This window comes from Protopterus annectens, chromosome 5.part0, assembly GCF_019279795.1.
Source record: "Protopterus annectens isolate FY-2018-M chromosome 5.part0, PAN1.0, whole genome shotgun sequence".
NCBI lineage: Eukaryota > Metazoa > Chordata > Ceratodontiformes > Protopteridae > Protopterus > Protopterus annectens.
The window spans coordinates 1812164361-1812183288 of NC_056735.1; the positions used below are offsets into that span (position 1 = coordinate 1812164361).

The following is an 18928-nucleotide window of genomic DNA, read 5'->3' on the forward strand; positions in this document are numbered from 1 at the left end:
ACGTTCCATCTGAGTAGATAAACTTCATTTGGCAGCAACCGTCCCCCAGACCTTCAGATGTTTTATATTACTATGTTGTCTTCCGATTGTATCGAAGTCAAACCATAGGCTGGCTATTTGGTGCAGGTTTTGCATTGGGCAAACTCGATCTGAGGACAGGTAGGGTTGGCAGGGGATTATGGGTAGGGGAGGAGCTTGGAGCTCGGATCTCTGCTGTTGGAAACTGCCAGCTCGGATCCGATATGGATCCGAAGAACCATAGGTTGCTGCCAAATGAAGTTTATCTACTCAGATGGAACGTTATGGTGAGTACATAACTTCTTATTATGTTGTCCTATCTCTCATTCATTGCTGGCTGGGTTCGGAACTGAGAATCGGTTCCAACTCTGTGTATACCAAAGCTTGAGATCTTCCACTGGCTCCAGGCTATACCCTACCCATCATGCTCCAGGAAGAATACCCAAATCTCATTTGCCACTAAACAAGATCAGGTGCTCCACACAGACTCTTGGCTAAGTATAAACTTATTTTCTTATAATTTTTGCTAAACTGATTTAAAATTAGTTTAAAATAGCTGTTATAGTTTAACAAATTTAGCCATTAGGGCTGGTATCTTGTGCTTTCTGGTGTTCATTGTTGTTGTTTGTTTTTCTGGTGGCTGTCTACCGCTAAGCCTGTTTGACCTTTTTTCTATTCCCTATCCTGGCCAAACTCGTTTAAGTTAGAGAGTTTTGGACTAGTTTCCTTTTCTTGTCTTCCTTGGGTAGTCTGAGTTAGAGGGCTCCCTTGGGCCCATTTAAGTTAGAGGGTCATTTCATCCCATTTAACTTAGAGGGCTTTTTTCCCTTTCAACAAACAGTCAGATCATTTGTTAGTTAGAACTGTGTCTCCCCTTCTGTTTTCTATATTAGTGTTATAAGGTTAGTTTTACCTGTTAACTGTATTTAAAAAAGTGTTGTTTTTCTTGTAGTTGTTTCTTATACTGGTAAGATGTCTAAGGATCCTAAAGAAACGGAACTTCGAGTTTTAAAAAATGTGACAAGTGCAGCCAGAAAATGCCTCTAACTGATGGACACACTAGCTGTGTGTATTATTTGGGTGCTGTCTGTCTTCAGGAGTCTTCTTCCTTCTGTCATGCCTTTAGTTCCAGGTTATTGATGGAGAGAAGGAACAAAGTCATAGTCAGAGGTTTGTTAAAAACCCCGTTTTCTGAGGCTTTGGAAGAGAATCAGAGCACTTCAAAAACTTCTGAAAAATCTCTGTCCTCCAGATCTTTAAAATCAAGTAAGAGAATATCTTCTGCTGCTTCAGTGTCGGAGCCGTCAAAAAAACAGGCTAAGTACTCATCTTCGGACCCAAATGCTTTTGGCCCCGAGAAATATACCTCTTCGGTTCTAATTATGATCTTGGGACCAACAGATTTTTAGTTTCGGAGCCATTCCCCAGTATTGGAACCAGTCTCCCCAGTCTTGAGATCCCCGCTGTTATAGCCTGTGAGATCTCTGACCCTATCCTTTTGATCCTGCAGAAGCTTTCAGATGATGATGATGTGGAGCAAGTAGTTAACAAGCTTTTACGGATGCTGGTGCTGGTGAAGATATTGTCGACTGCGACCCAGAGGGATTCAGAGCCGACCAACATCTCTTCCCCTTCGTCGATTCCTCCTTCGACCCATTCTGGGGATTCAGAGTCAGAGTGCTTGGACCTGATTGTAGTGGAATTGTCCATGCCAAGACCTGCTCCGGGATAGTCAGGACCAACTACCGCTTTGACCTCCTTGGCTCCATTGGAATTAGAGAAGTCTAGGAGCCAACGCTCTCCCATCAGGTCTGGGGAGGAGAGTAGAGCTGGACAGTTGTCTGACCCGAATCTACCTCTCGGTGCTTTGGAGCGAGTGAGCTCGGTGCCTACATTGGCCGCGGAGCCCACTGCCTTGGTTCAGGGGGGGTTCTGGTTCCTTGGAGCCAGAGGCCACTTTGGATCAGGAATGGGAGGCTTTCAAGGTGATGAGGAGTGTGCTGTCACCTCAGACCGCTCCACTCTCAGGTCCTAGTACTCTTCCCCCAAAGGCACCAGTGTCCATCTTGGTACCATTGCTTCCACCCAGGCATGGAGACCCAAAACCCCAGGACGCCCCGTTGGGCAAAGCAGTCTTCCGAAACCTCACCATAGTACCCTTCTGAGGAGGTCCCTTGAAAGAGGTTATGCAAGAGGAAGCATTTAGACTCCCCTGAGGAGTCCATCACGTCAGACACAGAACTTGATGAATCAGAAGGATCCTCACGGTCACGCTCTGAGGATGTCTCCTTTGCATACATCCTAGAGATCCTCAAAGAGAGTGGTGACTGGAAATCCATCAACCCTTCCACCTCTTGCGTGTCTTCGCCTTTCAACCAGCTCATGAACATAGTCAGTCGGAAGGCGTGGTGCTCTCCGGATTCAATGAAACCTGTTCCTAGGAGGCCAATTAAAGTTATTACTGCCCCCTCAGATAGGGAGTTCCTCACAAAACGTGTCCCTGTAGATGCTGTGGGTGGTATCTGTCCACTGAATAGAGTGTCTTATATGATGGACAGATATGGAAAGCGTATGTTTTCGCCAGCTTTCTTTGCCCTTAGGTCACTGAACTACCTGACCCATTTCACTAGGCTAGAGAGGGATCTCCTGGAAGAGCTAGGAGATAAACCCTCCAAGGTTCTGCAGCTGCAGGGTTTCAGACAAGGTGTCCTCCCAGCTCTCCACCTTAAACTATGTGGTAAACTCCTGCATGCGACTTATCTCTTACGCGGCCGATGGAGCGAGCAGAGAAGTGGGTACAGGAATTTCCTTAATAAGGAGGCATTCCTGGATGCACTTATGTGACTTCGCAGAACCCTTCAAGTCTTCCTTTATTAGCGCCCCTTTTGATGGCTCATCCTTGTTTGGGCTAAAAGTGAAAGACACTCAAACTAGGTGCGAGCAAGAAGGAAAGATTCTTTCTGCCGTTGGAGTGCACGTTTCTCCCTACCTATCAGACCTTATCCCAAAGGCAGGAAGGGGGGAAAAATGTGGTTCCGTAATTCCCAGAGAGCCTTCCTGGATGCATGTGGTGATTCTTCCCCCAGGAGTAGAGGGGGAAGTAACAATGGAAGACGAAGACCACATGGCAGAGGGGGGTCTGCAAAATCAGGGAGACAGGGATTCCTTCCTTGGTAGGCCCTTTCAGCATTCCTGAAAGGAGGCCTGTTTGTCCACCTCTGGAGGCAGTCGGGGGTCGCTTGTCATTGTACCCAAACACCTGGCTAAATATAACAAGAGACAAGTGGGTACAAGCGATCATATCCAGAGGTTACTACATACCTTTTTCCTCTCCCCTTTAGAAAAAAGATCAGTCCCAGACCAGTAAAAGGCACCATGCAGCCCTAGAAGTACAAAGGTTGCCAGAAAAAAGAATCATCCAAGATGTCCCCGCAGACCAAATTGGATCCGGGACTTACTCGAGGTTCTTATTATTTCCAAGAAAGACAGGAGACTGGAGGCCCATTCTGGATCTCAGCAGATTAAACAAGTCTGTCAAGAAGTCAGAGTTCTGGATGGTGACACTGCAGTCAATACTCCCCTTTCTGGGGAAAGACAATTGTATGTGCTCAATAGATCTCTAGGATGCGTACTACCACATAAAGATGGACAGGCAATTCAGGGGTCATTTACACTTTCGGCTGGGAGCCAGCCACTATCAGTTCTGAGCTCTGCCCTTTGGTCTCACTACAGCTCCCAGTGTGTTCACCAAATAACATGGCAGTGGTTACGGCTCATAGGATTACAGGTGTTTCCGTACTTAGACGACTAGCTCCTAATCGCCACCAACGAGCATCTACTAGCAAGAGCAAGAGACACCACCATTCATCTTTGCTCTCAGCTAGGCATTACGATAAACTTCAAAAAATATGCCTTGTTGCCATCACAGCATATTGTCTTCATAGGAGCAGACTTAATACAAGACAAATATTAGCCAAACTTCCTCCCGAGAGGGTTCAAACCTTACGTCAGCAAGTCAAAAAACTCTTAATGAAGAAAAAAGTACAAACCGAGGTGGTTTTGAAAGTTTTACGTACCATGGCGGCAGCAATAACCTTGGTACCCTTGGCTCGTCTGCACAAGAAGATTTTCCATTGGCTACTTTTCACCCAATGGTCCATGCAGGAGCTGCACATGACTCGTAACATTATCATAACGGACTCTTGCAATAGAGATCTGCGCTGGTGGCGTCACTCTACTCAAGTGGATTTAGGCAGACCATTCATTTTTCCACAACCAACAGCTACAGTGACCACGGACACTTCCCAGATGGGGAGAGGGGGACATTATGTGGGGAAGATGGTCCAAGATGTTTGGCAGTTGAACAAGAACCACTTGCATATCAATGTCTTAGAGATGAGAGTGGTGCTTTTGGCATTGCAGGCATTCCAAAATTCCCTTCCACTAGGAGCAATTGCAATCCAGACAGGCAACATGTCAGTGGTGTGGTATATAAACAAACAAGGAGGACCCAAGTCTTATTCCCTATGTCGAGAGGCCCAAAGATTGTGGCAGTGGGAAGTTTCTTCCCAGTGTTTTCTGACAGCAATGCACATCCTGGGGAACTCTAATGTGATAGCAGACAAACTCAGCAGAGCTATTCTAATGCCTCACGAGTGGTCCCTAAAACAGGAAGTTGCAGAGCAGATTTTCCGTAAGTGGGGCCAGCCTTGCTGCAACCTCTTTGCCACATCCATGAATGTCAAATGCAGCAGCTACTTTGACCTGATCCCCCTGCTGGGGGAGTCACTGAGGGATGCACTTGTACACAATTAGTCCCCGGGCCTTCTCTATGCCTTTCCTCCCTTTCCCTTGATTCCCAAAGTCCTTCAGAAAGCCAGCATATTGAGGAGGAGTTTGATACTCATTGCCCCATACTGGCCTCTTCAGGTCTGGTTCCCTTTTCTATGGCCCTATCTCCAAGAGGAGCCATGGATTCTGGACCCAGTTCCAGACCTTCTGACTCATCCATCAGGGACGCTCCATCCATCAATTCAAACCCTCAAACTGACAGCTTGGCTGCTCCACTTCCACTCCTAGCCAGGCTTCCATATATTTCACCTGCAGTGAAACATATTTTGATTTCGTCCCATAAGGCTTCAACCAGGAAACTGTATGCTAGCAAATGGAAAAGGTTCTCCCGTTGGGCACTCAACAATCACATTGATCCTTTCACTGCCCCTGTAACAACCGTATTAGACTTCCTAGTGAAACTTTTCGATGATGGTGTAGTAGCAGCTACCATTCGAGTTCAATTAGCTGCTATATCAAACTATCATTTTGGAGAAATAGGATTAAAAATCATGTCCCACAGGCTTTGCAAAGCCTTTTTGAAAGGTACTTTTCTACTAAGGCCTCCAATGGAAGAACCACCAGTTCCTTGGGACCTTACGTTTGTGTTGTCCACCTTGATCCTTCCTCCCTTTGAACCTGCATCATGTTGTCAACTGAAGTTTCTAGTGTGGAAAACCACCTTCTTGATAGCCATCACGTCTGCTAGATGGATATCAGAACTCCAAGCTTTGTCAATACGTCCCCCTTACTTGATTTTCCACCAAGATAGAGTATCCCTGAGAACTAATCCTTCATTCCTCCCCAAGGTATGTTCCTAAGCGAATTTGAATCAATCCATTTACTTGTCTGTTTTTTCCCCAAAATATGGCAACAAGGCAGAGTACAAATTATACCAAAAAGCAACTGGACCTACACAGACAATTACATTTCTACCTACACAGAACAAAGGAATTCAGGAAATCAGACCAACTGTTTGTATCTTTTTCAGATAAAAAGAAGAGTGCCCTGATATCTAAGGTCATGCTTTCCAAGTGGCTTACTGATTGTGTAGCCTTCACATATATATCTTGCAGGAAAAATAAAAGGCCATTCCACAAGAGTGATAGCAACCTCGAGGCTACCCATTGATTCAGTTTGTGTTGCAGCAACATGGGTAAAGCCTCATACTTTTATTGCTCATTACAAGGTTGATTTGGCCTCCAGGAACAGGGTCTCCTTTGGGTCCACTGTTCTGAAGAGCATTTTCCCTTGAGCCACCCAAAAAGAAGGTGCTAGGAATGCTGTCCCAACCAGCAATGAATAAAGGCACGAGACAGGACAACGTAACATTAAGAAGCTATGTATTCACCATAACGTTCCATGTTTGTTGTCCATCTTGCCTTCATTCTTACATCCCACCCTCCTTCCCCCAACCTTCGCTCCTAGAGGATTGAAAGGTTTGTTGCTAATTGGACTTTGTTTTCTCTGAATCTCTTCCTTAGTTCTTTTTTCTTGGGACATAGTTATATATCGATACTACTAGTTACAGTATTTGCAAACAAGATCTGGGTATTCTTCCTGGAGCATGATGGGATAGGGTATAGCCTTGAGCTGTTGGAAGCTCTTGTGCTTTGGTACAGGCCGAGTCGGAACCGATTCTCTGTTCCGAACCCAACCAGCAATGAATGAAGGCGAGATGGACAACAAACATGGAATGTTATGGTGAGTACATCACTTGTCAATTTCTTTTACTGGCCGTTTTCAATAGTTATTGGTTTTCCAGCTGGTAGAGGTCTGATTTAGCATGCTTGTCAGTCCGTGGCCATCTTGGAAGTCATAGTGTAAGATTTTTGTAACAATAGTAGAGTTATTATTGTTGATTTAATAAACCACATGCCTTTCATTAACTACCATTGCATCTTTTAATATCTACCTAAACTATCACAAACTCAGGCATACTGGACTAATTCTCTCTTTAGAAACAGACCACCACCTATTACTGTATTGCACGATACTGGAACATGAAATGAAGCACATGCTAAGTTTGACCTTATTATGTTGAAACTGTATATTACTAATATTTTATTTAAACACTTAATAGCAATATACTTGGCAAATAACACTCTTCTACAGAAATGAAAAAAAAATGCCAGTTAGTATGATATTAACTATAAAAATGTATTTATATACAGTGTCATATTTTTTGAGTAAATATTGGGTAAATTGTTAATTACTGGTCAACTAACCAAGCAAAACAGTGTTAAAACCCCTTAGCCTGCCAAAACAGCAAAGTGCTTCGGCTAAGAACATATTTGTGTGATGCATCATTCTTCTGTTGTTCACGTGCATTAACTTTCTTTATTTCTGCAGGCCTTGTATTCTCATAATGGATTCCCTGAAAGCGTCATCTCAAGACTACACAGTCAAGATTTTAAGAGAGTAAGTATAAAGGACAGATCTGAATTGATGAAACATTATGCTGTTGCCTGCCATCTCTGCTAGCTCACATGGAAAACTGGATGAAGTGTTCAATTTGTTGTCTGTCTGCAAATGTTTTTCAATTAAATACTTCATCATTATTACATTTTGTATCTTTTCATTCATGTCTAAGACTTAGTCATGAAGACTGAGCGTTTAGCCAAAGCAGCAAGTTGTCTGAACCAAAACATCCATTTCAGTGTTACCCTTTTTCATCCCCTTATCAGTATATCTGAACAGATGGAAGTATGCTTCTATGTTTTAAGTTTAGTATACAGATTTACTTTGGGTACTGATAATTTCTTCTAAGGCATGTTAATTATTGCAGTTTACTGCATGATGAGTTGATAGACACACTTCTGAAAGATTAATCACTGTCAGAGAGCTTCGCTTTAAAACTGATAACTGCTGTTAGAATCCAAGTCCCACTTATTTACTGTCCTAGATTACTTGACCAATCCTTGAAGCTTAACTCTGCAATCAAGAGTTATTTTCTTTTGTCTTACAACAGATCTTTTTGGGTAGATATAGGTAAAATTGTCTACTATAACAAGTGATTATTTCACTACAGTTTGCATGGAGTAAAAGAAGTACATACATCCCCAAGCACCAACTTGGTGGTACAAGAATTTTTGCTTCATTTTATCTAGAGATGTATACGAGTTCCCAAGTCTGGCTGATGTTCATCATGGAATACAAACACGATTGGTCTGTTTGATCTAAGGTGGATGTCAAGTAAGTGGATAAATCTTTTTTAACAGTTGGATATCCCGTAGGAGTGTGGAAGCACAAGTTCAAGTGTAGGCTGTTAGAGGAGTACACGGATGATGTCCTTCTATTCCCATGTTGCAGTATTCTTACTGTGGGATCCTCCACCTCAGGCAACCCGAACATTGGCTCCTATGCAAAAGCATAAGCCTGGTTGCTGCCAGGTGCATGGGACATCACATGCATGGCCATAAACCAGGGACCTTAAATGTGACGTCTGCATGCACAGACCTCAGAACTTATCTGCCGCAGTCGAATGTCACATCGATCACTTTGATCTGCTGTTTTCAAGACGTCTAAAGATAAGTACCCCATTGAGGAAAACCATTTATTTTGCTTGAGCTTTGGTTTTTGCTGTTATTTCTTAGCCAATGTCTGCTAGAAAGGGGAAATGTAGGTGCAGATGTCAAATTCCATACAAAGATACCCATGAACTTTGTTCTGCTTAGGCCAAGAGCATGACCACACCACCTGTAGGATCTGCCAGTCATTCATACCGAAAACCCTCTGTAGTTGTCTGGCAGCCCTAGAACTTTACCTCGAGAACCAGAAGTTAAAACGCTTAGCCCTACGTATGGATCCGAAGTTGGCCATTGAGGTGAAGCCACCTAAAAAGAAAGCCAAAGTTGCAAGGCCTACCACTTCTGCCCCTCTGTCATCGGACATCCTGCCAGCCACCGATTTAGGGGTTGAGGGATGTCCGCTGGAACTGGCGTTTTCAACAACTACCCTCGGGGTAGTTGCTTCGAAAGCATTGGTAGACTCATCCTCTCAGGTAGTTCCAACGTCGGCTTCAGCCGAGGTCGAGGGGAAACCAGGCTCCACCAGAAGCCCATCAGCGGACCAGAAATCTGAATCCTTACCCACAGGCAATATCCCTGAATCTAGGCCCCCTGCCTCTGCTAAGTCAACTCCTCTGAACAGGAAACAAAAAACTAAGCCCCTAACTGCTTCCTCTGAGGAGCAACCAGGCTGGCACTCCTCCTCTCCCAGTCTTTGCTGCAGGCCTTTATGGCTGTTAGGCCTTCAGCATCCACAGCTGCCCCATTGCCTGTCCTCAGCCCCAGGCTAGCCTCAGCTGCTTCCATCCCTCCTACTTACACCCAGAGGGAAGACTGCTTTTCCTCCTCCTCTGATGAGTTGGTCACCTACTCCTCTCAGATATCTTCCCCCTTGGACTACTACTCCCCAGATGAGGACTCCCTTAGAGGGAGACACTTCCCCCTGAAGATATTACCTTTGGGGAAACAATAACTAAAATGAGGGCGTACTTCAAGTGGAATGCTACTCAGATAACAGAAGTCCAAAAAGGTATTTTGAGTTACTCCAGGTGGAATCACCCTCCCCCTCGGTTATCCCTCCTGTGATTCTAGCCTACCTGAATGCTTTTGCATCAGCATCAAAGACACCAGAATCACAACCACCAGCTCCCAAAAGACCTGACTGCTTTTATAATGTCCCTGATTATCACAAATTCATCATAAAGCCACCATTGGCAGACCCTATGGTCATTGCAGTGGCCCCTGACAAACAGTCTGTACTCATATCTTCTTCCTCCCTCTCACTATCAGACAAGGACAGGAAGATCATGAACAGGCTGGGTAAAAAGATATATACCTCTTCTACAATAGCCTTTAGAGCTATCAATTACCAGACCACATGGTCAAATATGCCCTAGATCTGGTCTCACAGGCCTCCTCCTTGCTCTCCTCCATGCCTGACTGCCCAATAAATCTCGGGTAGTATCTAAGCTGTCCTTGGCATCTCAGGTTGCCAAAGACTTGATAAAGTGCAGCTATGATGCAGCTGAGGCCTCCACTAGGTATGCAGCTTCAGCTTCTGTTTTGTGCATGTACTCCTGGCGTAGGCTACAGCCCCTTTCTGAAGATTTTAAAACCAAGCTATTGGATGCATCTCTAGACAAATTCCTGTTCGGCAGACAAACTGCTGAACTGTTTAAAAGCCTCCAGGAAAAAAGTAAGGAGGTCCACATTTACTGGTCTCCCCAATTCCTAAATTTTACAGAATTATCCTGCAAAAGCTTCCTTTGTCAGAAGAGACCTTTTTTCAGACTCCTCCACCACTTCCAGCCACAGAAATGGGCCCAGGAAGATAAGGAAAAGCCCCTCCTCAGCCTCCCACCAGGCAGCCATTTCAAGACAGAAACAATAATGCTTGACTGCCTCAGCCATCTTCTGCTGTCATCCCGCCTCTCTTGACTGTCTTCCCCTTTGTAAAAAAGTCACTTCATATCGATGGGTTCTGACAATAGTGGAAAAAGGATACATCATGTCCTGGCAGGAAAAAAAACATGCAACAAGGAATCCCCTTCCCTCCCAGAAAACAGCTTTACTTAATCCCTCAGGTTATCCAAACACTATTCATCCAGGGGACCATAGAAACCGTCCCCCCAGGCCAAGAAGGGAGAGGGTTTTTGTTAGAAAAATATGTATTAATGTGTGTATTAGCAATATGCTAAGTGCATTATTTAGAGCTTGAAAAGGGTTAACACATGTATTCTATTTCATACTGCATAAATCTGTACAAACTGCAGTTGCTTTCTGACCTTGTACTGTTAGCTAAAATCTTGCTTGTGTCTTGGAAATTTACTGAGAAGCAGGTGATTTCTGCTTGCGTTATGAAAATAATGAATAAAACAATACTACTTGTATGAAACTTAGACAAAAAGTTCCGCTGTGCCATAAAAAAATACACAGCTGTAAAAGTTACAAATAATTAGTACAAAGCCTGCTTAAAAATATAAACTGCAATCAGCATTTGCTTGTATCTATATTGGAAAAGTACCTTAAAATGTAACACTGTACAATAGACACTTGTAAACAAATTAATGGTCACCAAGGCCAGGTTGTTTTTCTTAAAAGTTTCTCACAAATCTAGTCATGTCGGCAGAAAATCTAAGCAACATCTGCTGTAGAACAATGCTAAAAGTTGTGTTTGATTATGTCAGCTTAGAAGGCCATGTCTTGTAAAAATGTATAAAAATTAACATACTTCCTGTTAGTAGTTGGACAAATCCTTGTATTTGCATGTTTTTGTCTCCTTGCTGCAAGTAAAGTGCCTTAACTGAACCTTACGTGTATTGGTCTTTGAAGTTTTTTCCTTTGACAGTTTTACTCCAGGTTATTCCTGGTGCCAAAAAAGGACAGCCCTTGGAGGTCCATCCTAGATCTATCCTTCCTAAACCTCTTTTTGAAGGTCCCTTCCTTCAGAATGCGATCACTTCAAAACCTTCTTCCACTATTGCCACCCAAATCTTTCATGGCCACTTTGGACTTGAAGGAGGCATACCTCCACATTCCCATCCACCCAATCTACAAGAAGTATTTGCGTTTTGCTGGACCCTCTTCACAGTTTCAGTTTACTGCCCTGCCCTTTGGTTTATCCACCGCACCAAGTGTCTTCACAAAGTGCCTAGCCCCAGTAATCGCCTACTGCAGAACAAAGGGCATTCATATCTACCCCTACCGAGATGACATCCTCATTCTAGTAGAAGAGGAAGTCACCCTCAGTCAGGAATCACCTTCTATTCTCCATGTCCCTGCTCCAGAGGTTGGGATTCACCCTCAACATAGCAAAATCATCCCTCACTCAGCACAGGACAAAACTTTTCTTGGCTGCAGAATATTAACCGACTTGATGAAGGCCTTCCTTCCTTAGGGCAAGGTATCATCCCTAGTCATCCACTTTCAGGAACTCCTCCTGGTCTCCCACCTGTCAGCCAGGCAGTGCATGCACTTCCTAGGCCTCATGGCAGCCACAGTTCATATGCTGCCACTTGCCAGGCTGCACATGAGGAAGTTTCAGTCATACCTGAAAAATGTGTGGTCACAACACAGCCACCCCCTGGACTTTCAGGTACCCTTCTTACCATGCCTGAAGACAGAACTGAGGTGGTGGATCCAGCAAGTACAATAGAACCCAGGCCTACCCCTGCAACCCACCAGTCCAATACAATCCATGCTCACAGATGCTTCCAATCTAGGGTGGGGAGCAACTATAAATGGCCTCAAGGTGCAGGCCCCAGAAAAAGCATATTAACATAGAGGAGATGACGGCGGTCCACCTAGCCCTGCAGATCTTTCTCCCTCTCCATGCAACCAGGACCCCTACAAATCTTCACAGACAACACAACTGTGATGTGGTACATCAGCAAACAGGGAGGGACCAGGTCTTACCTGCTCTGTAGACTAGCAATCCAGGCATGGGATGTAGCCTCTCAGAACAACATATCACTGTAGGCAGTATGTATTCCAACCCAGGACAACCATCAAGGCGGATCATTCTCTCCATCACAAGTGAATGTTGCACAGAGATGTGTTCTTAGACATTGTCCACCATTGGGGCACACCTCAAATAGATCTGCTTACCTCCCCCCAGAACAGGCAATTGCAGCTTTTCTGCGAAAATGATCCCTCCCCAGTAGCCTGGGGAGTGGACACCTTCTTCATGTCTTGGAAGGGAATGTTCCTGTATGCCTTCCCACTCATTCAGAAAGTCCTCCTAAAAATCAGGAGGAACAGCCAAGTGACACCCTATTGGCTAAGGCAGCATTGTTTCCCCCTTCTTCAATCTCTTGCCAAGGGCAGTCACCACAATTTGCCTCACAAGGTGGATGTGTTCACGCAGTAGAAGGGATCTCTCATTCATCCACACCTGGAGATGCTCTGCTTAACCCTCAGGGTGATAAACTTTTGATCCCCTTCAGACACTGCTACACAGAGTTATCCTACAGGAGGCCAGGAAACCCAGTACCAGGAGGTCCTATATTTCCAAATGGAAAAGGTCCTCCAAATGGTGTCTCCAAAGGCAAAGGGGACCCCTTCCAAGCAGATGTTCGTCTAGTCTTAGCCTGTGTGTGAGCGCTCATAAAAATCAGACCTTTCATATTCATCAGTGAAGGTCCACCTGTCTGCCATTTCTGCCTGCTTACCTCTGGACCCACCTCTACTTTCCATATTGGATGTAAAACTATTTTTCAAATGGGTTCTCCACCTTAGGCCACCAAAAAAAAAACTATTCCTCCACCTTGGGACCTAAACTGTGTACTAGAAAAACTCACAATTGCTCCCTTTGAGCCAGCTAGTTCTGCTTCTCTGCAGATGTGCACATGGAAGACTGTCTTACTAGTAGCCCTTACCTCAGCCAGAAGGGTTTCAGAATTGCAAGCACTAATGGCATCCCCACCCTACACAGTCTTTCACAAAGATAGGGTGACCCTGAGCTCCAATCCCTCCTTCATGCCCAAAGTGGTCAATGAGCTGTCCCTCAATCAGTCTGTTCACTTACACACCTTCTTTCTTTTCCCACAGAATGACAGTGAGAGAATACTCCACTCCTTTGATGTCCACAGACAGCTAAAGTTCTATTTGGACAAATTGAAAGCTATCAGAAAATCCACTTAGCTCTTTGTGTTCTTCCACCCCAGGGCCCTAGGCCCTAACAAACTATCTCCTGCTGGATAAGGAAAACGATCTCCTCCTCTTCCTACCATTTCAGACACTTACCTCATGGGATCAAGGGCACACACTACAAGAGCTGTGGCTTCTTCTGGTACCTTCCTCAAAGGCCTGGACACAACTACCATTCTTAAGACAGCCATGTAGTCCTCTGTGCATACCTTCACCAAACATTACAAATTGGACTATGTCTCCAGAGCCAGAGCAGGATTTGCAAGGGTAATCCTGCACGGATTCCTGGAATCTGCAGCTTCATTCACCACCCTTCCTCCTACTTGAGCTGTGGCACTCCCCACAGTAAGAATACTGCAACATGGGAATAGAATGACATAGAATAGTTGTGTAAAGTCTTATCTTAACCATAGATGTCCTTCTCTTCCATGTTGCAGTATCCCTTCCCACCCACCTATCCCCCTTCATTATATTTACCCTGTCTAGATGGCAGCATTTGGTACTGCTTAGACTAATGTCTGACTGGGCAGTCAGTTCTGAGATCTGTGCGTGCAGACGTCACATGTAAGGCCCCTAGTTTCTGGTCCTGCATGTGACACCCCATGCACCTGGCAGCAACCAGCTATAAGCTTTTGCATAGGAGCCGATGTTTGGGTCACCTGAGATGGAGGATCCTACACTAAGAATACTGCAACATGGAAGAGAAGGATGTCTATGGTTATGGCAAGATTTTACACAACTATTCTTTCTTCATAGTCAGTGTTGCAGTACTGATCCTTGTCCAATTTTTATTTTCCCTTTCACCATCTGAAGCTAAAGGACATCTGATGACCAATGTTCAGATGTCAGATTATGAGGGGCATGCTTCAGTGCTAACTTTAGTTCCTTCTAGCCATACAATCCAGTGTGCTTTTGTTTACCAGATGCTCACAATATGTGCACCAGTTCATTTTTCTCCAGTTTCTAACAAATGATTTCCAGATAAGTTTCCCATTGGGAAATTCTTCTTCGGATTAAGGCTTAAAAAAGTTAATAACTGCTTAAAGTGTGGGAAGCAAATCCAACATAGACTTTTATTCCGTCTGTTTTGTTTGGGGCCGCAGCTCAATGTTTCCAATTGTTAGGACTGTGCAAGGTTTAGAGTTAAAACCCTTAAGCATAGTGCTGAAGTCCTCATGGCAGACGCACAGTCCTCAGACCCATTTCCTAACACTCCTCCTTCCTTTCTTCCAACCACTACTTTACCAAAATAAAAAGAAGACAAAAAGTCTAAAGAAAAGGACTCAGCAGATGAAAGAGATCTTTTCATGCCTGCTTCTGAGTCGACCAATGACTCTGCTGAGGAGCTTTTGCAGCTCCTAGGGGTCTGATGACTGCCAGGACCAAGCACCCTGGTGTAACCCCCTTGAGTGGCTGCCATGGGCCACTCAACTTTGCTTTGTCTAACGTCAACATAGGTTGGTCTGAGGTCACTCAGCAGGCCTCAGATTCTGGGGTCTGAACGTTGATTACTGAGGGAGATGTTTCATCTTCCTCAATGGTTCTGCAAGAACCCATGCCATTAACCCAGACCGAGGCCATGGTCCCCTGAGCATGGATCGAATCCTGTCCTATTAAACAGGCTGCTAAACAGAGAGACCTGTCAACCTTTCTTGGCATATCCCCTAGTCATCTGCTATTACAACTCTGGTCGAAACTCAGGACTACCTTAAAATTGCACAGGAATTCATAGCTCTTATGAAATCTTGGGAGACTAGCCAGGCACTACAGACTAACCTTGTAACCTCAGCAGTAAAAGACCAGTTGATATCTTCTTTCAGGAGGAGTTTGATTCTTCAGGATGTGAGGATGAGGAAGAATCTTATTCTGAAGACTTTCCCCCTGTCCTAGCCTGATTCTGACTTAGAAGAGTGCCCTTTCCTCTGCTCCTTCCCCAGACGATTTATCCTTGGAGTATGCATTATATACGATGAAGAATAAAGGAGGTTTTTTCATTGCGAAAGTAAGGAAGGAATTGTTTCAGGCCCAAACTTTTTACAGGCAGCTTCTAAGCCTGAAATCCACCTGCTATTCCCCTAATCTGTGTGGTATTAGATGATGTTTTCAAAGATATGTCTCTATACCTCATGCTCCAAGGAAGCCAAATCATATTTGTAGTGTGCTTGACACTTACAGACACCTCTACAAGAATCCACAGGCTGAACCTTCTGTAGTCTCTTCTGAAGCCACTAAAGGTGCATGTAAGCCTGCTGCTAGACATCACCTACCCAATGACTGGAAAGTAGATTACTAGACCAGTTTGGGAAGAAGACGTATTCATCTGCTATCCTTTCTATGAAGGCCCTCAGTTGCCAATGTCACGTTAAAATACTTGAGAGTCCTTGCAGGAACAGATTATTACCAAAGCAGAGGGCATTGAAGATGAGGCCTTACTAATGGACGTACAGGAGACAGCTAGAGCAGCACTGCAGGTTTCCAACCATTCTCTGAAGTGTGGTTATGACGCATTAGATGCATCATATGGAGCATTTGCTACTGGCTTTGTTATCCATAGGCATGATTGGCTGAGGACCTTACCACTTTCTGACCAAGTAAAGAACAAACTCTTGCCCCATTGGATAAATAATTATTTTTGAGCCTCCTGCAGAAAAAATGTTTTCAAGAAATTGGGCAAAAAAGGGAAGAAAATAAAAACTGTAAAGGAATTTTGTTTCCACTCTCAAGATATAATAGGAAATCTCTTTCTAAGCCGTGGCATATGCCTCCTAGGCAGAAGCCTTCCAGATCTAAAAGGCCCAGACAGTCCAGAAGATGGCAACCTGAGCAATGCCTTAGAAATGGGGGTCCAAAAACCCTGTCTCACCAAGAGAACAGCTGTCACCGTGCACAGCTCTCTCCCCCTCAAAGCAACCTATCTGTAATAGCACTGCATATTTCGACAGAGAACACCACCGTTAAAGTGGTACATAAGCAAGCAAGGGGGAACTCATTCCTACCCCCTGAGCAGTCTAGCAATAAAGATTTGGCTCTGGGCACAACAGTTGCAACTGACACTGATAGCATTTACATCCTGGTCCAGAGCAACATCTTTTCTTTGAGCAGGGACATTCTGGACCACAAAAATGGATGCTAAAAAAATCTTCCTGGACTTCACCCATCAATGGTAACACTCTAGTATAGACCTTTTTGTCTCTGACAAGAACAGACAACTTCAAAGGTTCTGCCCAAAAACTCAACAGACAGGGACATGGAGAGCAAATGCCTTCTCCTTCAGATGGACAGGACCCTTCCTTTATGCTTTCCACCTTTTCCCCTGAATCCTAGGATACTGGTAAAGGTGAGGTCATATAGACCAAGCTTGATACTTAAAGTCCTCTTCTGGCCAAGACAATATTGGTTTTCCATCCTCTTGACTCTCAGTCAGGGGAGATATTTCACTTTCCCACCAGTGATAAACCTACTTAGTCAGCAAAAGAGGGTCTGTATTTCATTCTCACCTGAGCATCCTCAAATTAACAGCTTGAAGAAAACCTGAAAGCTTAGTCCTCCATTGTACCTGGCTTTTCTAAAGGCCCCTGCTGAGCAAGTCAGGGTAAGCATGGTCTTTTTAAAGACCCTGGACTGAGACACTCACTTCAAAAACCAAACCCAGTATTTTTAAAGACTACCAGATGGGCTGGAACCCGGTCTTTCTATAGACTCCCAACAGGCTCTAAGGAGGGTTAAGCCCCCCACTGCACGGTCTTTTTAAGATCCCGCACTGGATTCCGGGTCCACTACCACCTACTCCATCTTTTCATAGACCCAAACCAGCCTCATCACAATTTTATAAAAAGGCACATACATTAGGATCCACTCTAGGGTCAGTCACAGACTCCACCAGAGTAATGCTGCACTCATTGGGATATTTTGTAAGTCAAATTAACAGCTTGGAGAATTGGCTTCTGACTCTCAATAATGAAGATTGTTCTACAGAAGTTCTGTTAATCCTGAGAGCGGAAAGAAAACCAAATACCAGAAAAATCAAACGTATCCAAATGGAAATTGTTTTCTGTTTGGTGCAAGAGCAAAGACATTAACCCGTCACTGGTAGACATGAACCTAATTTTAAAATACCTGTCAGAATTATTTCACCAGGGACTTACTTATTCCAGTATTAAGGTACATGCTTCAGCTCACACTGCCTGCCTTACCTGCTCCCTGCCCACCTATTCTCATTCCCACCTGAAGCTTTTCCTAAAAGGGGTCATACATCTCCCTACCTGGAATTTAAACTACGTTTTAGAAAAATGTACATTTCCACCTTTTGAGCCAGCAGCGTCTGCTCCACTAAAGGTGCTCACTTTAAAGACCACCCTACTTATAGCCATCACTTCAACCAGGCAGGTCTCAGAGCTACAAGCCCTCATGTGTAAGGAACTCTTCACTTGTTCCATAGGGATCGGGTAATCCTTAGAAGTAATGTCTCATTTTTTGCCCAAAATGGTGTCAGAACTATCCTTGCATCATGCCATTCATTTGCCATTGTTCTTCCCTAACCCATAGAAAAAAGCCAATCAAGTCTTGCATTCCCTGTATGTACACCAACAGATCAGGTATTATCTGGACATGGCAAAATTCCATAACAGAGTAGACCAAGTACTGGTGGCCTTTGCAAAAGGAAAAGAAGGTAGATTTGTCTCCGTACAGACATTCTGTAAGTGGATAGCCAACTGAATCACCTTCTGTTATGCCCATCATGGTAAACCAGTATCAAACCAGGTCAGGGCCCACTCCACCAGACACAGTGCAGCCACCACTGCCTTTCTTAAGGGTGTTCCTGCACAGGCTATCCTGGAGGCTGCTACATGGTTATCCATCCCCATGTTTACTAAACATTACTATTTAACCAGTGCCTTCACAGTTAGGATAAGATTTCCAATGGCTGTCCTGCAAAACCTGCTTTCCTAGGGGCCAACAGCCTGCCACCACCTCCCCAACTAGTAGCTTTGGAAGTTCTGCAAGGATCAGTACTGCAACACTGACTACAAAGCTCATAGTTCAGTTGTGCATACTTAGCATAATTGTAGATGTTTCTGTAGTTCAATGTTGCTGTACAAATTTCCACCCTCTTACCCCTCTGTCTGTTGACCTCTCCCCCCAAACTGGAGGAAGAAACATTTCAGATGGGTAGTTCTTTTCCACCATTATCTCCTACTTTTACTACTTAAACATAGTTGGTACTTTTCCCCTGTCCCTGTCCAAAAAAGTTTTATAGCATCTAGTAGGCTCCTTCTATCCTCAGGCATCAGACTGCTGCTCATTGTCTGAAAAGACCAGAAGATGGTGCCACTGGACACCCCTCTTATACCTTGACATCTGAACATCTGCCATAGGACTTCTGTCAGGGATTATGAAAAGACTCTGGGTATCGGGCCAGTCAC

The 18928-nt window shown here is 44.4% G+C and overlaps 1 protein-coding gene across 3 annotated transcripts in view; it reads left to right on the forward strand.

Annotated features, from left to right (window-relative positions):
- SENP7 (SUMO specific peptidase 7) overlaps nucleotides 1-18928 on the forward strand; it is a 2310641-nt gene that overhangs the window by 2140991 nt on the left and 150722 nt on the right. For all 3 annotated transcript variants that reach the window (XM_044071599.1, XM_044071598.1, XM_044071600.1), the window contains exon 22: nucleotides 7201-7269. In XM_044071599.1, coding sequence (XP_043927534.1) covers nucleotides 7201-7269 — 69 coding nt within the window. The remainder of the gene's footprint in view (nucleotides 1-7200; nucleotides 7270-18928) is intronic.